Consider the following 25,041-nt stretch of genomic DNA (forward strand, 5'->3'; position numbering starts at 1 on the left):
CTTACTGGTTGAGTACAACATCGAGAATGAAAGTTGATCCAAAAGCGTCAACTTGGAAGCTCACCTGGTCAACATGAGTAGACTGCAGTATTAAAAAGACAAGAGTTGTTTGTTAGGTAACCATAGTAGAAAAACATTAATAAGCTAATAAGTATTCATATGATCAGTGATCCTTTAAAAGACTAATCTGATGAGTAGAGCAATTTAACATGGGCCTTAAATTACACAAAGGATTAAGACAACTTGGCTTCTTCCTAATGGTAAAATTTTTCCCTAAGTTGGTAGTGCAGTGGATAGAACACTGGGCTGGGAATCAGGACTCATCTTCATGAGTTCAAATCTGGCCTCAGATATTACCTAAGTGACCTTGAGCAAGTCACTTAATCCTGTTTGCCTCAGTTTCCTCAACTGTAAAATGAAAGAAATGAAAGAAGGAAATGGAGAACTACTCCAGTATCTTTGCAAAAAACAACAACCAAAAAACCAAACCTAAATGGAGTCACAAAGAGTCAGACACAACTGAAATGACTGAACAACAACAAAAAGAGAGATGAGGTAACACTTGCAAAAAGCCAGTCAACTAGCTTTTATTCATTATTACTTTATGCCAGGAACAATGTTGAATGTTGGGGGTACAAAGAAGGTACAAAGAATCCCTTCTCTCAAGGTGCTCATAGTCTAAATGGGAAGGACAAAATGTGAACTTCATACAAACAATTTTTGTTCATTCTTTGCAGTCATGTCCAACTCTTTGTGACCCCATTTGGGATTTTCTTGGCAAAGATGCTGGAGTGGTTTGCCATTTCCTTCTCCAGCTCATTTAACAGAGGAAGAAATTGAAGTAAACAGGGTTAAGCAACTTGCCCAGGGTCAAACAGCTAATCAGTGTCCGAGACCAAATAACTCAGGAAGATGAGGCTTCCTGACTCTAGGCCTGCCACTCTGTCCACTGTGCCACCTAGTCTCCACCTCAAAAAAAAAAAAGATGCATACAGGATAAATTGAAAGTAGTACAGGGAGGAAAGGGAGAGAAGGCACTAAGGTCAAGGAGGACTGAAAAAAAGCCTCTATGGAAGTTGGGACTTTAGCTGAGACTTGAAGGAAACTGGGGAAGCCAGGAGGCAGAGATGAGGTCCAGCATTCCAGGAATGGGGGCTAGCCAGGGAAAATGCTCGAATAGGAATATGGAGTGCTATGTGTAAGGAACAGGAAGGAGCCCATTGTCCCGGGATAACAGAGTACATGGAGGAGAGTAAGAAGTCATAAGAATAGGGGGCAGCTAGGTGGCGCAGTAGATAAAGCACCAGCCCTGGATTCAGGAGGACCTGAGTTCAAATCTGGCCTCAGACAGTTGACACTTACTAGCTGTGTGACCCTGGGCAAGTCACTTGACCCTCATTGCCCCGAAAAAAAAAGTCATAAGAATAGAAAGAGTAGGAAGGGGCCAATATGAAGGGCTTTGAATGCTCAACAGAGTTTCCAATGTTTCTTAAGAAATTAGACTCTTTTGATGAATATTTTCCTTTCTCCAACTTTATTCCCCTAGAAGATTTTCCCATTAAAGTTAAGCTGGAAGGGGAGGCATTAATAAAAACCATGTTTTTAAATATAAATATAAAATTATTATACTAACATTCAACATAAAATAAAAGAGAGGAAACATTAACTTATACTCAGGTGACCTCTTAGATATGAATACTCCCTTCTGCGATAGAGATCATTACTCATCTATGTCTGTCCATTCTGTGCAACTCTGAATCTATAATCAGAAAAAACGCCATTTCCTTCATGACCCTGTGCCTCTCCACTCAATTACATTGTGTTTTAATCATCTGTCTGCTGTAACCAATCAAACTTGCCTTCACCCTTCATCTTCTTGTCTCTAAGCTAAACAACCTCCCAGCGCCACCCCGTCCCCGCACAGTTCCTTTATCCAATATGTTCAAGACATAGATTGTGATCCATATAAATGGAGGAGGGGACCCACACTGATGAGAAGGATACAAGTGTGCTTCTCTCTTGTGTTGTATTCTTACGCGAACCCTATTAGATGCAGTATTATGTAAGCAGCTAAGTGATGTAGTGAGTGGATAGACCACTGAACCTAGATTTAGAAAGACCTGAAATCTAATCTGACCTCAGACACTTTTAGCTATGCGACTCTGGTCAAGTCATTTAACCTCTCTGTCTGCCTCCATTTCTTCAGCTGCAAAATGAAAACAGGAATAACACCTACCTCCCATGGTTGTTTTAAGTGTCAAATGAGATAATATATGTAAAGCACTTTGCAAACCTTAAAGCACTAAATCAATTCTAGGTAGTATTATTATTGTTTTTTGTTTTGTTGCCATTGTTGTTATTTTTATCCTATTTGGGCCTCTCCTTCCCGTGTGAACAAAAGCTAAAGATCTTGAAAATTACTGCTGGAACATCTGGAATCCTTAGCTGAAATTCCAGGAAACTTCTTAGAAGCATATATGGCTGGAAGGGGAAAAAAAAATAATCCATCTCCTAGGAAAAGCCCCAGTGCCTCAGAACTGAATCCTGATTAGGCAGGGAAGGGCCCCTCCCTTCCCCCTGGAGTTTTAATTTTTTTTTTTAGAACTTCTTTGTGTTGTGGGTTATTTTTTGTTTTGTTTTTTAACTTGGTAGTTTTGCTTCTTGGCATTTACATTAATGGTTTCAGTATGAAGTCCTATGGGCAACATCTTCTTGCACTGAATGATTTTTAGAAAACTATTTGAGGGAACAGCCAGGTGGTTCAGTGGAAAGCACTCATCCTAGAGCCTGGAGGACCTCAGTTCAAATCTGGCCTCGGACACTTACTAGCTGTGTGACCCTGAGCAAGTCATTTAATTCTGCTTCCCCCCCAAAAAAAATTTTTTTTAAGTATCCTAGAAATAGAACTTCAGTGTTTCAACTTAACAACACAATATTTATCAAGAACCCACAGAGCATTTCAGTGTGTGCTGGGAGTACCAAATGAAAAACCACACTCTGCCCTCAAGGAAATTACAATCTATGAGGCCAGTTAAGACAAATGATTATGATACAGGTTTTAATATGTTAAGTCCATAGATGAGAGCTAATCAGAGAGCTTAGGGAGTAAAGAATTGCTTCTCCTTGGGGAACAATGAGGGAAGGCTTTAAAGAGGGGAAAGCCCTCAGTGGATGGAGCTATGAGGAAAAACCTTTAATGGAATAGAAGATTATGGAAATGCACAGAACACAGAATGCATAAGGATCCAGCAAGGGAAGGTCATGAAATAGTCTGGTTGGGCCAATACATAGAGGACAATGTTATGAGATGAGCTTGATTGGGGACCAATTTTATTAATCTTTAAGGAATAGAATAATGACCTTGTATTTTATAATACAAAGAGCTACAGGTTTCTGAGAAGAGAGAAAGGAAGAGGTGTCTACAATGAGACACTTTTAAAAATTACTTTTTAATACTAATATATTAATGCTAAATTTTACTAATTTTTCTGCTATGACTACATTTTAATGCTAAATTATAATAATGGTAATAATAGCTAATGTTTATATCAGGATTTCAAAGCACTTTAAGTATGTGTGTGTGTGTGTATGTGTGTTGAGCCTCCCAATAATATAACCCTTTAAGTGTTGTTATTATCCCCATTTCACAGATAAGGAAAACAAAGCTCAGAGTGATTTAGTAACTTGCCCAAGGTGGCAGAACTAGTAAGCAGCTGAGGAGGGACATATCTTTTTTGTTTGTTTGCTTTTTGTTTTTACTAATAGCTTTTTTTTTTTTGGTGAGGCAATTGGGGTTAAGTGACTTGCCTAGGGTCACACAGCTAGTAAGTGTTAAGTGTCTGAGGCCGGATTTGAACTCAGGTCCTCCTGACTCCAGGGCTGGTGCTCTATCCACTGTGCCACCTAGCTGCCCCGGGACATATTTTAATGCCAGAAAACATCGTTCCCCATTGTACACATGTATTTATTTTGTGATAAGTCAATTTATCTGGGTCACAGTGAAGGCTCCAACCTAGTGTGATGGATTGATGGGTGGCTACCTTCATAGGCACACAAGAATGGTGGAAAATGGGCTTTATTAATAATTTTCTTTGTCTTTCTAATGTTTAATAACGCAAATGACTTCTTACCAACATGCCTGAACATTTTGCTTTGTTGTGATATGTTTCTACTCAGGAAAAATAAAAACCTGCACAGTTCAGTAGAGTTCACATGTCATAAATCTAACAGTGAATCCTTCATTAGAAAAGCTGATTTATAATTTTCAGCTACATTAATGTCCATCTGCATTTTTATCCCTATTTCTTTAAGCAACAACCATTGAGGGATGCCAAATAAATAGCCAACATCACATTATCCACCTCCCCCCATTCATGTTACAAAAAAGAAGGTGATGACGAATCACAAGGCATAATAAACAATGATAAAATATGACAATAAAAACAAAATATGACAAAAATGACAATAAAAGACATTCTGTTTGTCTGATAACAATGAATACAGCGACACTAAATTGGAATGGGCTGGATTGACATAAGATTGTAAAAATCTTAATTATTCACAAAATCAAATAACATTAATCTATTTCCCCTTTTACAAAACTAGATATTTGTGCTGTGTTGAAAGGGGCACCAGAATGTTTACCCAGTGCCAAATGCAAAGTACAGAAGTGGCATCCAGATTCTGCAACAACAAAAATGTACCAATAGAGATTAAAATTATTCAGGAAAAAATTAAATCCATTTGCAGTTCATAGGTTTCAGTAACTAATTAATACTATGAAAGTACTACCTCTCACATATACATAACTCCTAATTTCAAAAAAAATTCCTCTAAGCATCCAATAATCAAGAATAATGAGTAAACCAATAAACAGCCAGGAGACTGACTTCAGGAAGATCGGTAAGTGATGAAAATCCTTCCAGTTGACTAACCATGAATGATACTCCATCATGGACAATATTAATGGTTTAATTAGGCACTACCTGTAAAGTACTGACTACAGCAAAGATGCCAGTTCAAAAGCCATCAAAGGTTTATTAGCTTATTAAAGTGACTGCTTGATGCTTTGGTGTTCAGGTCCCACCAACTGCATAGGTTCAGAGAATTTATAAGCAATCCTGGTGTGTGGAAGCAATTCCTGCATACTAGAACAATTCACAGGCCACAGAATCTGGGAGCTTCCACGTGTATGTTCCAGCAGAATGGCAAACTCAACACATCCAAAATGGAACTCATTATCTTCCTCCCTAAATCTGCCTCTAAATCATGCATTTCTATTTCTGTTGAGGGTACCACCTCCTAGTCTCTCAGCTTCCTAACTTTGGAGATATCCTTCATTCTTCCAAGAGCCTTGGGAATAACAAGGCCTCCAGATTGATGCCCTAAGGCATCATCCTGGGAAACAACCCCTGCAGAGATCCAGCATGGCAAATGGGTTTAGACCACAGTGCCTCTGAACAGAAAGCATTTCACAAATACCTATTGACTTGACTTAATTTGCTTCTGTGAGTGCTATAGCCCTATTTCCTGAAGACCCCAAATACTCCATACATTCATTCTTTCTTCTCCTTTACCCTCCCAAATCCAGTCATTTGCCAATTCTTGTCAATCCCATCTCTACAACATCACTTATATCTGTCCTCTGTCCATTCAAAAAGCCCTCACTCTATGTCATACCCTTATCATCTCTTTTAAGATTATTGTAAGAAAATAACTAATATGAAAATAGTTTCACATATATAACCTTTATCAGACTGCGTACCATCTCAGCAAGTTGGTAGGTGAGGGAGAGAATTTGGAACTCAATTTTTTTTAAATGCTAAAAAAAAAGACTATTATTAAGAGCTTCCTAATTGATCTCTCAATAGTATCTATTATCTAGTATCAGTAAAAGGTTTTCTATAAAAGAGGGTTTTGCCATTTTCATTCATGTACTTTAAAAATTTGGTAGTAGTAACAGAATATTATTGTGCTATAGGAAATTACAAGCAAGATGATTTCACAAAAACCTAGAAAGAATTACATGAACTGATGCATAGTGAAGTGAACAGAACAAGGAGAACATTGTACACAATAACAGCAATATTGTTCGATGAAGAATTGTGAATGACTTAGCTATCTCAGCAATAGAATGATCTAAGACAATCCCAAAGTATTCTATCCACCTCCAGAGAAAGAAGTGATATTGTTTGAATACATACTGAAGCAGGCTATTTTTCACTTTCTTTCTTTCATTTTTTTCTTTTATCCAAGTCTTCCTTGCAAAATGACTAATATAGAAGTGTTTTACATAATTTCACATGTATAACCTATACCTGATTGCTTATTGTCTCAGGGAGGGGGAAGGAAAGGGAGGGATGGAATTTGGAACTCAAATCTTTAAATATTTTTTTAATTTGATAGATTGGCATCACACATTTTTCACAAATTACTGTTGGAAAACATTGATCTAAAATTTTAACATGCCAAGACTAGACTGTGCCAACTCAGAGAACCTGGCAGGTAAATATCATGGAGTGCAAGTGAGCATTCCACAGGAAAAGGAATTTTCCAGGCTTGTGCCATATACAAAACAGAGTCTCAAACTAGTAGCTATAAATGAAACTTCTTAGAATAATGTGGTTCATGCATCTTTCTGAATAATCCAAAAATTTGTCACATTTCTCCCCCAAATTCCACCAGCCGCTGGGAAAAATGTTAATGAAAACATTCCAAATTTCTCTTAAAGGTCACTTAGAAACATGCTGGTCTTCAAAACCAAGTGCAATAAAAACCTTGGATTTGTGAATAACAACAGTGTTTAAGGTTTTGAGTGATACTGAAATACTGTCATAAGCACATTAGCAAATCCAGAAATGATCAACAGCCCAAAATTTCCTCCATCATATAGCTTTAAAAAAATTTTTTTGCACACTTAAAACCTGAAATCAAACTGACATATGTAAATAAAGTTAACAGAGCACTACAATTTAAAAAAACTAACAAATTTAAAGATTTCAAAAATATCCTTTGATTTTAAGGACACATTGATAATATTATGTGAAGGAATAGCTGGAGTCTCTCACTTATCCCTCATCAACTTGCAGCACCTAAACTATCAGTAGCCTTCTGGTTGGGCTACCTGACTAAAAGGTCATTCCACTCCAGTCTATTCTCCACTCAGCTGTCAAACTGATCTTCATAAAAGCTCAAGTCTGACCACATCACCCCATTCTTCCATAAACTCCAGTTGCTGCCTATTACTTCAGTATCAAATATAAAATTCTCTGTTTGGCTTCTAAAGCCTTTCGTAACCTAACCCCTTCCTAACTTCTCAGTTTTCTAACACTTCCTTCCCCTTCATGTGCCTGTATCAAAGAAGGCACTGTGTGCTCTATGAACAAAGCAGAACTGCAGTAGCTCAAAAGAAACGTGAGATGCACAAATTTAGAGACATCTCCACTTCAAATTTTCATATGGACTATTTGTGTCTGACCTGGGGTAGAGCATTCTGAACTCGTCCTGTTCTGATTGGCCACAGCTGGACACACTGTACCGTGACTCCAACATATTGATGTCATTTTGGCCCTCTTCGAGAATGAAGGACTACAAACAACCAATCAACAAACTTGGTAATCCAGTGACATTGCCTTCCTTGCTGTAATTCATAGCATAAGATACACTGCAGTTATCCCTTCTACATCATGGGGGTTAGGGGTGTGGTGCCCCCACGATCTGGAAAATCCACATAAAATTATTGGCCTTCCCTTAGTACCAGAGAAGAAGTCTGAATTATTATGGTATTAAAAGACCAAATATATTGATATTACACAATACTATACATTTATTTCATGTGTTTCTGAGTTCCTAAACTTTTTCTGTGTCATATGCTGGCCTTCATGTGTTGTCCATGGTTTCTGCAAAGCTCCCCAAAAAGTCTCATTTCATTTTTTATGCTGACCCTTGATAAATTGAAACCATGATGGGGAAAGTCACAATGTGGAAGGGATAACTGTGTTTACTGACTGGAGGACTTTTCATTGCCTATCCCCCGTGTCTGGAATTCTCTCCCTCCTCATCTCTGCCTTCTAGCTTCCTGTCTTCATTCAATTCTCAGCAAGTGGTACAATGGATAGAATACTGGGCTTCAAATCAGGAAGACCTGAGTTTAAATAAGACCTCAGATACATACTATGTGATCTTGGACAAATCACTTAACTTCCGCTTGCTTCACTTTCCTTATCTGAAAAATGGGGATAACAATATTACCTACCTTCCAGGGTGGTTGTAGGAATCAGTGATAATATAGCACAGTGCATAGCACATAGGTGCTTTATAAATGCTATTATTAGCTCAAGACTTTCTGCAAAGAGCCTTTCTCAGTCTCCCTCAATGCAATCTTCTCTCTGAAATTACTCCCCAGTTACACTGTATATATCTTATGTATACATAGGGTTTTTTTTGCATATGGTCTCTCCCATTAGATTGTGAGCTCCTTGAGGGCAGAAATTGGTTTTTTACCTTTCTTTTTATCCCCAGAGGTTAGCACAATGCCTGATAGATAGTAAGCTTTTAATCAATACTTATTGCCTTGAAAGGCAGCTAGGTGGCGCAATGGATAAAGCACTGGCCTTGGATTCATGAGGGCCTGAGTTCAAATCCAGCCTCAGAGAGGACACTTACTAGCTGTCATTTAACCCCCATTGTCCCACAAAAAATAAATAAATAAATAGATATATAGATATATATATACATATATACATATATATACACATATATACATATATATATATATATATACTTATTGCCTTGACTTCATTTAAAAAGAAATGTGCAGAATTGGAAATTCCTGCATATGCCTACCATCCCTTCAGATGACAGAGTGAATAGGAGGCGGTGGCCACTGTGGGATGGTCAAAGTCAGCCAGGACAAACCCAGAGCTCCAGGAACAAAACAACTTTAAGCTTCTGGGAACTCCTAAGAGACAGCATGACTTAGTGGATAGAGCATAAAACTTGGAGACAAGAAGGCCTGATATTTGAAGCATTCTGTTTCTAAAGAGATTCTGTCTCAACTATCAAGATCCTTGTTATATTTCACAGCCAGACTGTTTGCAACTTAAAATTCATCCATTTCCATATGTGAGTGTCAAAGCAGATAGGGCTTCAAATTCCATTGAGATTTCTCATAAAATTTCACTTCAGCTTTTTAGAGTTGAGGAAGTGTCTTTTAATTCTAAATGAAAATACTCATTAATAGATAAAAACCAATTTGTCACTGCCTGGTTGTATTGTTTTGCTTTGCTTTTTTCTTTCATTATTTCTCTTTCATCAAAAAAATTTAGGAAACATAGCACCTACGGGAGACCCATCTAGGGTTGATAATTTGAGACATTGCAGGTGAGTACAAGGGTGAGTCTGCTTTCACACTCACAAATCTGGAACTGCATGAATTAAACAAAGAGCTGCACACAGGTTGGTTGTGAAAAAGAACAAAGATCTTAGGGCAAGAGAATTATTTTTAGAGGTAGAGAGCTTTAAACCTCATTTACAACTAACTGGAGGGGGCAGCTAAGGGGCACAGTGGATAAAGAACCAGCTCTGGATTCAGGAGGACCTGAGTTCAAATATGGCCTCAGACACTTAACACTTACTAGCTGTGTGACCCTGGGCAAGTCACTTAACCCTCATTGCCCCCACAAACATAGATAGATAGGTAAATAGATAGATAGATAGATAGATAGATAGATAGATAGATAGATAGATAGATAGATAGATAGATAGATAGATAGATAAAATAGCAACTAACTGGAGCAGAATCTGAGCTAATGCTTGATGAGGGCAATCTGGCAGAGGGCTACATACCTGTGGACTTAGCCAGCTGTGGGGTGGCCCCCTCTCCCAAATTGCCTGGTGTTTATTTTGTATAGACTTAAATGTGTCCATGGCATCTCCCCTGTTATAACTAACACAAGTTCCTTGAGATCTAGACTTCCCATTTTGTCTATGCCTCCCAGGCATCCAACACAGTGCCTGGCACAGAGGGGAGCCAGTCTCACTCCACTCTGCCTACTCTATAGTCCTTGATATTCCTCACATACATGCACCCCACCATACTTTGGGACTGTCTGCATTTGCACTGGTTATACACAAGGTCTAGAATGCTCTCTCCTCCTCTTTGCCTCCTGGCATCCTTCAAGATTCAGCTAAAATACTATTTTCTGCTAGAGATCTTTCTCCCCAATCCTCAACATTCCCCTAATCCTTCTTCCTCCCCTCTGTATATAACTTATATGCATGTAATTCCTTGTATGTTGTCTCTTCTATTAGAATGCAAGCTCAGGCAGCTAGGTGGCACAGTGGATAAAGCACCGGCCCTGGAGTCAGGAGGACCTGAGTTCAAATCAGACCTCAGACACTTTACACTTATTAGCTGTGTGACCTTGGGCAAGTCACTTAATCCTTCTTGCCCCGCAAAAAGAAAAAGAAAAAAAGAAAAGAAAAGAATGTAAGTTCCCTGGTATCAGGGACTATTGATGACTTTTTTTTAATATCCCTAGCACTTAGCACAGTGCCTGGTACATAACAAGTACTTATTAGTAAGTTCTTGCTAACTTGACTCTACTTGACAATTGGGACTGCTATCCAAATTTGGAGACCAGTAAACATTTTTTAAAAAATCTTTTCCTATTTACTAGTGTATCCTGTGAAAGGAGATAACTGAAAATAATATTAAATTATTTAAGATAATCTATGGTGCAAAGACTATAAAATTCTTTGGTTTTGATGATGGAATCAATAACTTTGAAACCATTAAAGCAAAAGTTGCATTGCAGTCATTATTAAATCTGCAACTGTACATAAGTAACCTATCTTGTTGTGATACCACTACTGCACTCTATCTTAAATTTGAAAAAAAAAAAAAAAAAACGCCTACTAAATTTTTAAGCGGTAAGGCTGTGTTCACACTTTAATGGTGGAAGGAAGGAGAGAGAATAACTTTCAAACTTTGTCTGGGGCCCACAAATGCTTTGCTCTGGCTCTGGCTCTGGCTCTGGCCAAAAAGCCTGTTTCTTTTATTGATTTGGATTGGATTTTACATACATTAGTGTTCTTAATTATTAAAGAAGGATTAACTTGATTATACCAGGATCAATGTCCTTTGGTTTTCTCAAATTTATTGCACTTCTCAACTTCATCAAGATACCTGAAGCCCAAATAGCCTTTGTTGTAGTTAGCTACATAGTTCTACCAATTTTAGTTTGGATATGTTGTAGGAAGTTGGGTCAAACAATGATAGCTCAGCCCCAAACCACATATAAAATTTCGAACACCTCTCAAGTTATAACTTTCTGAAGGCCAGGGGCCATGATTTTATTATTTTTCATTCTTATTTCCACAGTTCCCGAAATGTTCCCAGTACAAGAAGTACTAGAGTCTGTGAAATTTTTAAGAAATATATTTTGAGGGCAGCTAGGTGGCACAGTGGATAGAGCACTAGCCCTGAATTCAGGAGGACCTAAGTTCAAATCTGGCCTCAGACTCTTAACAATTACTAGCTATGTGACCCTGGGCAAGTCACTTAACCCCAATTGCCTCACCAAAAAAATTTTAAAATAATTTTTTAAAAAAGAAAAAAAAGAAATATATTTTGATAAACGTATTTTAATATAATTGATTTCCCTCATAATTCCATTTATTTTACATTATGCATTTAAAAACATGCTGAGAGAAGGGGCATCACCTTCACCAGATGGCCCAAGGGGTCCAGGACACAGAAAAGGTGGAGAACCTCTGTCCTAAAGCAATGTTGAACAAGAGGGAATGGATAAGGAAGGGCTGCAAGAGTCAAGCCCAGGGGGATGGCAGAGTTTGGGGATCCAATGGGGCCTGTTAGGAGGAAAGTTTTACTGTCTTTACAGACACATATGATGAAAAAGCACTTCCTAGGGGCAGCTAGGTGGCACAGTGGATAGAGCACCAGCCCTGGATTCAGGAGGACCTGAGTTCAAATCCGGCCTCAGACACTTGACACTAACTGTGTGACCCTGGGCAAGTCACTTAACCCTCATGGCCCTGCCCCCCCCCCAAAGAACACTTCCTGTCTCCCTCTCCTGCTGGAGAGTGCCAGGCTTCTGAGTGGCCACAACAATTATGAAACCCTCTCAGAGACCCTCTTCCTGCCATCCTTCACCATCAACCGACCCTTGCTTTCTCAAGCTACATTTTCATGACCTTGTAGTAGGAAAGATCAGAGAAACCCCTGATTTTCTGGATTAGGGTACCTTAAATGGAGTTGGACATAAACTATGGCAACTTGCTAGGATGATCCAACAGCTCCTGATTGGGTCCCAAAGACTGGGGCAGGAGGTTCCTTCAGAGATGAGGGGCAACTGAGTATCAGGGGCAACTCTCTTCCAGACCATTAAGCAACCATCTCAGCTCTACTCTGTTAGGATATCATGACCTCTCCCTGATAAGGAAAGGCTGATTGATGTCTCTTTAGTTATAGCTATCACCCTCTACTAATGAAAGCCAGGCAGGGTACCTCTCCCAACTCCCATGTTAAAGTCTTTTCAATCCATGTATCTGAGAGAAGATCAAAGCCCTCTGTTACAGACAACTATCTGAGTACAGACAACTATCTGATTTAGGGTTAGAAAGTCCAAAGAACCTCTCTGGTTTAGCATCAAAATGAATTTAGTTAGAAAAGGAAAGTGAAGGAGGGGAGGCCATGGATTTCCACTCACCTGCCTTTATTGTACCTAAGTGCCAGCAGCAAAGCCCAGTTGCCCTGATGTCATATGTTGGTCAGTGAACAATCTGTCTCTCCAGATTCCCTGGAGAATGATTCCAAAGCTCGGAGAACTTACCTGACTTGTCTATGACTGCAAAGCTAGTATCAGAGAAGGGATTCAAACCTGTCTTCCTTCTGCGCTCCTCCACTGCCGCACACTACCACTAATATGAAACAATACTGACCTTTAGGAGAGAAACCCATTATCTAAAATGATCACAATAACTCATGTTTGTGGAGATAGAGACCATGATTGGTCGCCTCCCTGCATCCCATCTTTTCTGACCTTGCTCATTTCCCCTGATGGCTGCTCCTCAGAAATATCTGATCCAGACTCAGCACAGAAAGAAAAATTGTTATGTAAAGAGCTGGTAAAGGATGGTAAGAAGTCGAGCTTTGTGAAAAAACTGCTTTGCCGGCTCTCACCTCCCCCGATGACCCCTGCATATGACAGTGGGGAAACAGATGGCTTTTTCTCATCCTCCTCCTTTGTTTTCCACAGGACAGCTGGCCCTTCAAGGCATTGATCTCCATGGATCCAGCCACTGCTTTAATAGTAAGCAGCAGCCTTGGGTTCTTCTACCCAGGCTTTGCACAGTACCTGACACATAGTAGGTGCTTAATGAATGTTTATTGAGGAGTAGCTAGGTGGCACAGTGGATAGAGCATCAGTCCTGGAGTCAGGCAGCCCTGAGTTAAAATCCAGCCTCAGACACTTACAAGCTATGTGACCCTGGACAAGTCACTTAACCTCCTTTGCCCAAAGAAGGAAAAAAAAGGTTTGACTTGATGATTTCAATCCACATCTGAGAAGTAGAGCCCAGAATAGTGTAAAGAAGGCAAACTATTTGGGGAAGAAGGATTCCTGAGGTCTCCTCCTGCCACTCACTCCTAGGATTTTTTTCTTACTTCAGGAATAGGGGAGGGGGGAATGGGATGGAAGTGTAAAAGCTTTATCTCTTATCAAGGTAAGGAAGGAAGTGATTCCTTGGTGGGACCTCCCTTCTATGCCTTGCAGCACCTAGCAGCAGAGTCACCTGGCACAGGCTCCTCCAACATGTCTATGGGCTGGTGGGAAAGCTATTGTTCCTGCTGTTGATGATAAAAAGAATAAGTGTTTAATATGAGTCTAAGTTATTCGTGATGCCGCAATAGACCTTGCTCAGCTTTTATACAAGTGACCAGTGCATGGACAGTGAGAGGGAGGGGTGTATGGAAAATAGCAGATTAACAGCACATCCATTTAAATCACTTTTCCATTTGGCTGGGCCAATCACTTCTTTTCACATTTGCGAAGCCTTTTCTTTCTCATCCTCTACTAGGGAATAGGGTCTAGACTTGTGATTTCATTGGTACGGAGAAATTCCTGCTGAGGAAATTTATTTTACCAATGCTGGTTGGCACCTTCTCTGCAAATTATAGTCTTGGAGAGTAAACTGGAACAAGGAGAGTTGAAGCTTCTTGCCCAGGGACACAGGTGATATGTGTCAGAGGCCGTATTTGAACTCGTGTTCCTGACTTTGGTATTGAGGCCAACTCTACCTCCTTTGCAATACTGCTCCTCCTCTAGGGAGAGAATAGGAAAAATAACACCTTGGATCCAAAGGAAATGTCATCATCCTTACTTGGCAAGATATTGATTATTTGTACAATCTCCCTACAGTTGTTATGTATAATTATTTGTTTCTTAAAACTCCACCTTGCATCTGGTGTTTTAAAATGAGTATTTGGAGCAGTGCCTCATGGAGGAAGACATATGCTCAAAATCAAGAGAAACAAAAGAAATGGAGTATGGAATAGTGACTCAGTAAATGATGCTTGCATTATTAATAAAATTAATTGTTATTAACTATTTATTATTTTAATTCCTATAAAATATTTAGGAGAATGCAACAGGAAGGTTTTCATAGGCATTTTGTTTTAACAGAAGATCATCTTTTACCATCATACAATTGATTAAAAAGAATAGGATAGTGTTTCCTAACCTGCCCTTTGGAAATTTTTAACTGATACAGTAAAAGATTCAATTTCTTACTTCCTAAAACATATATATACCTAGAAAGCTGAACTTTGGTAAACAAGATGAATTATAACTTCAAAACATGGACAAGAATTGCACAGAAAAATAGTGTTGGTGGGTTAGCATTTGCTCTTTTAAGATGGTATGGTATAAATCCAGAAATATATTGAAATTAGTTAATTTTTAAATTAATTTTTATATTATTAATAAAACCATCTAAGTTAATAAAGTTGGCTCCCCTCTGAACTCTTATTTTTTATTGTTAATACATTGTTTCTTCACTTATATCATGCTAACTAAATAAAGATATTTTTAGCTGTTTGTTCTATCCAAGCCCACACAATGCCTGATACTCTTATCCCCTGAACATTTCACTGCTACCATCGAAACAATTTTTCTTTTCTGACTGATCCAAGATACTAGTTGCTCAGTGGCTCCCTTCTTCTACCATATATCTGTCCTCTCCTCATCTGATCTTTTTCTACTTCCACTTCTCTAAGAAACTGGCACTATCTCAGAATGGGTATGAGGATGAATGATAATGATCAGTCTGTGTCTCCAGCCCTTGAGTCCACATAGAAAATACTATTTACAAAATAAGCAAACAAAAACCCAAATGTCCCATTCCAAATTATGTTTTCAATTCAAACACCTATGATATTTTTTGTTTGTGTGGGTGCTCCTTTTCCCAACATGGACCACAACCCCTTTGTAGGAGAGTAAACAGTTGATCTTCATGAGTTGCCTCACCTGAAAAATTTCATCAGGAACCTACAGATCATTAATGGGTCAATACCTGAATCTTTTTATAGGTTGGTAGGCCCTTCTGGGGGCAGTTAGGTGGTGCCATAGTGCATAGAGCATTGGACCTGGAGTCAGGACTCATCTTCCTGAGTTCAAATCTGGCCTCAGACACTAACTGTATCACCCTGAGCAAGTCACTTAACCTTGTTTGGCTCAGTTTCCTTATCTGTAAAATGAGCTGGAGAAGGAAATGGCAAACCACTCCAGTGCCTCTGCCAAGAAAACCCCAAATAGGGTCACAGAGTTGGATATGACCAAAATGACTCAACAACAAAGGCCCTTAGAGCATTTATACTCCATTGGCATAGCTTTTGAGAACCCTGGATCACCTCCACACCATATGAGGCATCAGAAGATTTTAGTGGATTGCTATCACCATCATATTTTGGAAAGCATAAAATCTTTTCTATAGTTGATATTATATACAAATATAAATTACCCATAGTTAGAAATTTTGTGTGCTAGAGTTAATAGCACAATGCCCAAGGGGAGTTGCCAAAAAAAATTGTCCTCAATTTAGTAAGGTTGGGGGTAGGGGAGTCTGAGACTGAGAAGATGCTACTGGAGTGGGGGGAAGTAGTTTGAGACTAGATCAGAGAGGAAATAACCTTGGGACAATCACTGGGAGAAGGAAGTCATCACTTGTTAGCTTCCTCCTAAAACTAATTTTTAGTGTTAAATAGCTGTTCAGCTCAGGTGGGAAACATCCTCTCATCTGACCTTCCTGGATATTTATGTCTGCCATTTACTCCAAATTCCTCTTACTCATATCATGTATTATAATATAAAATTAGAAAGTCCAACATATATCAATATTTTTTAAAAGTTATGGTTGGGGAAGGTAAATTGGTCTCAAAAACAAAAAGCCTTCCTGGAAGAGTTCAAAAAGGATTTAAAAAATCAATTGAGAAAGGTAGAAGAAAAAATGAGGAGAGAAATGAAAGCAAAACAAGAAAATTATGAAAAAAGAATCAGCAGCTTGGAAAAGGAAGCACAAAGATTGACTGAAGAAAACAATTCTTTAAAAAAGTTATGGTTGAGGCATCTCCGTGGAACATTGCATGTATTTTCCTTTTTTATGTGCAAGGCATTGTGTTTACAATCTAATAGCTAAAATAGGACACGCTTACATAGAACTATAAAGTGAAATACAATGAGAAATAAAGATTAAAATGTAATCCTTTTTTTATCTTAGTAGCTGTACTTACATGTATTAGTGTATTTTGCCAATATAGAAACCAAATAATACTAAAAGCCAAATGTAATATAATATATAATATCTGTGTTGTTCAGCACATTATATATAAATATATGTTGTGTTATTGTATACTTATATATAACATAATACACAATAATATATTGTATAAAATATAATATGTGTATATATGATATAATATAAACCAAGTATAACATTATGCTTTCTATCAATATTTTTTTAAAAGTTATGGTTGAAGGGGGCAGCTAGGTGGTGCAGTAGATAAAGCACCAGCCTTGGATTCAGGAGGACCTGAGTTCAAATCCGACCTCAGACACTTGACACTTATTAGCTGTGTGACCCTGGGCATGTAACTTAACCCTCATTGCCCTGCCCCCCCCCAAAAAAGTTATTGTTGAGGCATCTTTATGGACATTTAAGATCCGTGGAATATTGCATGTATTTTAATTTTTTGTGTTGATCAATTTTGCTGGTTGTGTTTACTTAACCTCTTTTTTTTCCTTTTTCCTTTTTGAAATATTTTTGTTACTTAGAATGACTTTCTGGGAGGAGGAAGGGGAGAGGTGCATGAGAAATATAGGTGATATAAAAATAAAACATCAATAAAAATGTATTTAAAAATAAATTTATGGTTTAGGAATCCTTTGTCTCCTACTCCTCTACAATCTATTTCTCATGTTATTTCTAAGTCTATTTCATCATAATTTATACCCTCTCTCCCTCCCTCCTCCCTACCATGTATTCAATAACATATTTATTCTCTTCACCATTATTTTATATGTATACATGTAAATATACACATCCATATGCATGTATAAATAAGCATGCGTATATGTCTGTTTGCGTATATGTACATATACCTGTTACCTCCCCCATTAGAATATAAACTTCAGAATAGGAATTGTTTCATCCTTTGTAAGTGGATCCCCAGCACTTAGCACAGTTCCTGGCACATTGTGAGAGCTTAACAAGAACACATTGATTGACTGATTCTTTAAAGTCATACCAGCAGAGTACAAGCTCTAGTTACTGCCTACTAAGCTGGAAAGATGCCATGTACTGGCTAGCAATGAATTGTGTGTCTACTGCCTGAAGATGAAGCTAACTCATCATCAAAAAAAATTGGCTGGTAGAGATGAGTTTTTTTCTAGCTGCAGCAGCTGACAAAGATAGTTTACTCAGGCTCCGAAGGGTTTTGGTCTTCATTGTTGGAGAGTGTCCCACCCAGAAGCTCTGGGTGTGCATCAGTCTGCTCTATTGCTTTTATTTTGACATTTTTTTTGAGGGGCAATCATGATTAAGTGACTTGCCCAGGGTCACACAAATAGTAAGTGTAAACTGTCTGAGGCCGGATTTGAACTCAGGTCCTCCTGAAACCAGGACTGGTGCTTTATCCACTGCGCCACCAAACTGCCCCTTTTGCTTTTATTTTGATACGTGTTTCTGGTAATTACCTTTGTACTGCAGTGTTCTGGGTCATTAATTCTCTGCACCTAGCACCTGGCACACATGAATGAGAAACGTGGGGTTTTTCTTTTTTATTATTAAAAATGAGCTCAACAGACATTCATCTTATTGGTTTCATTTTTGTCTTAGTCTAAACAGAACTGGGTGGCCCAGATTGGGGATCCAGATTTCAGAGACCTCTTTTTTTGTGTGTTTGACCCTAGCACTGCCTCCATTGTTCCAGACCTAAGCATGGAACCATTTCAATGCGTGTTGTCTTGAGCTGGATAACATTGGCACTGACCCACATCTGCTCACATCTCCATTCAGGAAGTCAGTCGGCCTCATTATCTATTTATACTCTGGTCACTGTCTGATAAATCAGTCTCTCCAGCAGTTTGGCCATTACTGTTCATTGCTACTACTACATTTTAAGGCCTGAACGACAAAGTGCTTAGTCATGTTATTTCTAGGTCAGAAGCAGGCTGTTAAGGACTCTTAATAATCAGGTAAACAAATGATAGGTGTCATCTGCAATCACAGCTGATTTTGTTCCTAAACAAAACCAAAGTCAGCATGTGTCAAATCCATCTCATAAGTCAGATTTGTACTTCCAAGAGCCTTGTTGACAAAGGAAAAGACAGGAAAAAGCCAGTATCAACTTCTACATGAAATCTTTCCATATCCTATTACCTGCTAGTGTTTTCCCCAAACCCCCCAAATTAATTTGTATATATTTTATACATTCTTTTTATATATACACCTGTTTTTTCCCTGACAGAATGTTAGAGTCTTAAGGGCAGGGAGAGACAGTGATCTCTGTCTCTGTATGTCTACTGCCTATAGAATGTGGTCAATAAATGTTTACTAATTGATTAACAGAGCTCTTCCTAGCTTCACTACTGCATAGTAGATAGAACATTAAATTTGGAGTAACAAAGGCCTGGATTCCAATTCTACCTTGAATACCCATTGCTGGCTTTTCATCCATGTAGTGGGCATCCCCCAAGGCTCAATCCTGGGCTGTCTTTTCTTCTCCTTCTATACTACTTCCCACCTTGGTTATCTCAATTAGCTCACATGGGTTCAATGATCATTTCTCTGCAGATGATTCTCAGATACATTCATCCAAAACCCTAACTTCTCTCTGGATCTCCAGTCTCACATCTCCAACTGCCTATTGGACATCTGGAATTAGATGTCCTATAGGTATCTTAAACTCAACATGCCCCAAACTGAACTCATCTTTTCCCAAGAATTCTACCCAATTCTTGACTTCCCCTATTATTTTTGAGGATAGCACCATTTTCTCATTCATCCAGGCTCAAAAACTGGATAACCATCTTCAACTCCTTACTCTTTCTCATTCAACTCATAGACAATCAGTTGCCAAGTCCAATCATTCCTCCCTTTATAACATCCTTCTTTCCTTTGACACTGCAGGGACTTATCACCTCACACCTGGACTATTGCTATAACCTGCTGAAAGGTCTCCCAGCCTCTCTCTAGCCCACTCCAGTCTCTCCTCCACTCAGTTGTCAAACTGATCTTCCTAAAGTACAAAACTGTCTGTGGCATCTGACCACAGCTAAAGTCCCATCTTCTTCAAGTAGCTTTTTCTAGTCTTCCTTAACTTTAGAGCCATCCCTCTGAAATTATCCCTAATTTATTTCACACACACACACACACACACACACACACACACACACATATTTGTACATAGTCATTTATAATTGTCTCTTCCATTAGACTATAAGCTCCTCAAGGTCAGGACTGTTTTTTGTCTTTCTCTGTCTCCCCCACACTTAGCACAGTGACACATAGTCGAAGTTTAATAAATACATGTTTACTTTACTTGACTTTGGGCAAGAAATTAAACCTCTCAGTTTCCTCATCAGTAAAATGAAAGGGCCATTGGACTAGATGACCTCTAACTTCCCTTCTGGTTTTCCATCTATGATCCAATGATAAATTGAGATAAAGTCATTAAAACTTTCTGTTCTTGGCAGCAGCTAGGCGGTGCACTGGATAAAGCACCAGTCCTGTACTCAGGAGGACCTGAGTTCAAATCTAGCCTCAGACCCTTGACACTTACTAGCTATGTGACCCTGAGCAAGTCACTTAACCCTCATTGCCCTGCAAAAAACAAACAGGGGGGCAGATAGGTGGCTCAGTGGATAAAGCACCGGTCCTGTATTCAGGAGGGCCTGAGTTCAAATCTAGCCTCAGACCCTTGACATTTACTAGCTATGTGACCCTGGGCAAGTCACTTGCCCCCCATTGCCCCACCAAAAAAAAAATAACAACAACAAAAAAAACTAGCAAAACCTTCTGTTCTTTATCTTTGTCATTGTACAAAATGAAAATTAGGATACCTCCTCATTGAACAGTAAGGGGGGAAATGGTTTGGAGATTAGAGAATCAGAGAGAGAATGGAAGAATCTGGAGAAGAATATACATTAAGACTCAGTAGTAAAGGATGATGACAGTCAATCTGAGGTAGATATTGGCAGGAAAAAACAAGCACATAAGGAAAAATGGCTGAGTAGATGGTGAGAGATTGAGCGTCTAGCTCAAGCTGTTTTAGCTCCAAACTGGATTGTTTGTTTGTTTAATAAGGATGACTACAAATAAGGGCTGTCTAAAACGGCAAAGTCACGGAGTCTGTGGGAGTTAGCAATAAGGAAATGGGCCATCCTGAAAGCATAAACTTAGAATACCAAAGTTCCTTACTCCAGTATATACTAGAGTCTGTAGATTTTTAGCGAAGAGAGGCACCTCAGAAATCACCCTGTCTTCTTGTGGTGACATGCATGTTTTTGTCAGCATCTTTTACAGTTTACTTGTTTTTAGTGTTGTATCAATGTCAATTCAAAAAGTTAGTGGTTTTTAAAAAAAAAAATGAGGGGGCAGCTAGGTGGTGCAGTAGATAAAGAACCAGCCCTGGATTCAGGAGGACCTGAGTTCAAATCTAGCCTCAGACACTTGACACTTATTAGTTGTGTTGACCCTGGGGAAGTCACTTAAACCTCATTGCCCCACCCCCCAAAATAATAACATACATAAAAAATCAGAAATGACTAAATTCTCAACTAGGGGCTGATTGAGATGCATAAAACTTCCATGAACATGTTTCTTAGAAAATAAAAAGTATAAGTAAAAAAAATTGTTATAAATCACAGAGTATAGGATTTAAAGTGAGAAGAGACCTTAGAGATGATGTACTCTTGGCCTTCAATTTACAAATGGGGAAATCATTCTTTTCCCTCTCAAAGCTGAGACATTTGGCTCACAGGATTAACTATGAGATGGCCTACTACAAAGAATGTCACTGTAAATGAGGAAACCATACTTCAAATCATTTAGTGGTTTGGGGTTTTTTTTAATGGATTGAGTATGACACAGAAGTACAAAGAGCAAATTCAAAAGGAGAAGAGAATCATTCCTAGTAAAAGGCAACAGAAAATGCTAAAACAAATAAATACTAATGAGTCAAATTTAGCATCAGCAGAAGCCACTAGCTTTAAAATATACATATATATATATATGAAATTTACATTTTAGAAAAATGTTCTAACCACTAAGAGGTTCCTGAGAACTTGGAAAAGTAATAAACTATTTAAGCAAAATATCTCCAACAGATGATTTGTTATTAAAAAGTCAATGGAGATCTACCCTAAGGGATATTCCAAAGAGAAAATATGGATCTTCAACTGTGTTCCTAGAGTCAACCAATAAGGACTTTATTGAATTGTAAAAGAAAAAAATTACAGTGACAAGAACCCTTTATAGGAAATACTTAGCTTCTGGCTTTCCACAGTTTCAATGTAGCAACTGTTAGGAAGAGTATTCATTTCCTTAAGATGGAGAGCAGGAGAGAATGAAAGTGAGAGACAAAGGAGAGAAGGGGAGAAAGGAAGAGAAAGAGATGGAGAAGGAGGAAGGGACAGAGGCAGAGAGTAGAAAGGAAGAAAAAGGGAGAGATAGGAAGAATGAGTAAGAGAAAATGAATGAGATGAAGAGAAAGGGAAATGGAGAGAGAAGGGGAGAAAGAGAAGAGAGAAAAAGACAGAGAGAAAGAAGAAAAAGGAAGAAAGGGGGAGAATAAGTGGGGAGGAAGAAGAAGGGGAAGAAAAGTGAGGAAAGAGAGGGAAAGAGAATAAGAAATCATCTCTAAGGAAACTATGTTTCCATCCATGAAATCTTTTGATTGCATTCAGAAATTAATAATTAATAAGAATGGACTGCAGAGTTTGGACCCAATATGAATACTTCACCAACACTGTTAAGCAGACAGGCCGCAATTTGTTACAGTCAACAAGCATTTATTATGTAGCAGAAACTGTCCTATACATTTGGGATAGAGAATGAATAGATTGAAACAATCTTTACTCTCAAAAAAATTACATTTATGTGCATGTGTTTGTACAGAATAAATATAAAGAGAATAAATACAAATGAAGTATATACAAATACATGCATAAATATAAAGAGAATATAATAATAAATATAAATAATATAAAGAGAATAAATACAAGTAAAGTATATATAAATACACACATGAATAAATGCATATAGATAAATAAATAAATACAAATCAAGTAAAAGTAGTTAGGGATGGAAGGCATGACTAGTTAGGAAAATCAAGGACGGTTTCATGTAAAGTCTTTAGTTATGTCATGAATAATAATAATTGCTAGTATTTCCATAGAGTTTTACAGCTTGCAAAATGTTTTTACAAGTGTTATTTCATTTTATCCTCACAACACTGGGAGGCTGGTTCTATTATTTTTTCCATTTTAGAGATGAGGAAACTGAGGCACACAAAGGTTAAGTGATTTGCCCAAGTTCACACATCCAGTGAGCACATGAGGTAGCATTGGGGGCAGCTAGGTGGCACAGTGGATAAAGCACTGGCCCTGGATTCAGGAAAACCTAAGTCAAACCTGACCTCAGACACTTGACCTGTACTAGCTGTGTGACCCTGGGCAAGTCACTTAACCCTCATGGCCCTACCCCACCCCCCCAGAAAAAAGTTTAAAAGGTAGCATTAGTATTCAGGTCCACCCAACTCTCTATCCACTATACCACATAGCTGCCATCTGGGGCCAAGGTGAAGAGGGAATATATGCCAGTGCTGGTTAGTAGTAATGGCAGAACCCACCTACATTAGGTTTGCTTTCACCATTTATTAGAGCAAGTCCCTTTCAGGCCTTCAGCAAAATGGTCAATCGTGTCATTCACCTCTAAGTCAAAACTTGTTCCCTAAAAAAATCAACTACTTTCAAAAAGACTAATTTTTGACCATCGCTGAAAGTGTGATATACTCAAAGATGGCTGTTAGGACAAACAAGACATCCCAATGAACAACTACTACTACAAAAACATGTACACTTCATGTACGAGATACAATGTGAATATTCTGTGTAAAATAGAAGCTGTACTCAGTTGTACACAACTGTAACAGGAAAAACCATAATTAAGCTAGAGTAGCCTCTGGGCAGAGATAATAACAATTTTAAACATCCATTTCAGTTGTTGTTGTTCTGTTATTTTTTCAGTCGTGTCTGACTCTTCGTGACCCCATTTGGGGTTTTCTTGGCAGAGCCACTGGAGTGGTTTGCCATTTCCTTCTCCATTAAACATTCAAAGGATGCAACTTAAAAAAAAAAAAATCCCATGACTGCAAAATCCACAGGCCTGATGAGCCTGATAGAACTAAACACAAGGGAAAACAGAACTGTTGTCACTAAAGGATGTAAAGTTAAAAATCGCACAAGGACTCATTCTTATCTCTGAAATATACCCTCGTGTAGGTCATGGACAAGTACTACAACACTGGAGATTCTAAATTAGATTTGCACTGTTAAAAAAAAAAAACCATAAAGAAGAAAAGGAAAATAAAGCAGTACATATTAACTCATTGAGCAGAGTTAAATCTGTGCCACTTGTGTAGACAAGAACATTACAAATAAAGATGGAATAGGATCTCATCATAGAATCATAAGTGGTGATTGATCTCTTCAAAGAATTATGATGGAACACCTTGGTCAATGAATTTAATTAGATTCCTAAAGCTTCTACTGTGGATAGGGCAATGTGCTAGGCGCTACAAAGCTTTCTTAAAAGGCATCCTTGTCATCAAAGGGATTGCATATACACAAATAACCATGAGAAAAGAATAGATACTTTCAGATTTATAGACCTACCTTGGGTGGTTCTCACTTGCATGAGGGTCACTCCATTGTTTAACAAGAGACTTACACAGTTGCTCCAGACTTACATTGACTTGTGGGATTATATTATTGCATTCAGGCTCCCATGGGCAGGAAATAGAACCCAAGATCAATAGTCAATGCCCCTTTTACCAGCCCACATAGTCCACATGAGTCACAGTACCAGTCAATGGTAAAGTGTAGGTATATCCCTCCTGACTGTGGCTCTAAGCTTCACTCTTCCTCAGTTTGGGCTCCCATGGCATGTGATTTGAACCATGGCATTGGACTGACTCAAGAACTCTTCTGCTACATACAGGCTTACATGGCCCAGAAATTCCTAATAAGCCATTAGTTCCTTTGTTCACTATATCCCTAGAGCCATATTATTCCCTAGAGAGTCCATGTAGTTGTACAAGACTCTCTCTCAAGGGATCTGAGTTCATGTCTGTTTGAAGTCTCCCCTCTCATCTTTATTTGACATGCCAGGTACATTTAGAAGAAAATCTGATGCATTAATGATAACCATTAACCAACAATTACTGGAGAGTTAATCCACTCA

General features: G+C 38.5%; 1 protein-coding gene across 1 annotated transcript in view; it reads right to left on the reverse strand.

Annotated features, from left to right (window-relative positions):
• Positions 1-25,041, reverse strand: part of ADAM22 (ADAM metallopeptidase domain 22) — a 264,257-nt gene that overhangs the window by 208,608 nt on the left and 30,608 nt on the right. Inside the window, 1 exon segment of the mRNA XM_043968835.1 lies at positions 6-82. Within this exon segment, the coding sequence (XP_043824770.1) occupies positions 6-82 (77 nt within the window).

Source organism: Dromiciops gliroides, chromosome 5, assembly GCF_019393635.1.
Source record: "Dromiciops gliroides isolate mDroGli1 chromosome 5, mDroGli1.pri, whole genome shotgun sequence".
Lineage (NCBI taxonomy): Eukaryota > Metazoa > Chordata > Mammalia > Microbiotheria > Microbiotheriidae > Dromiciops > Dromiciops gliroides.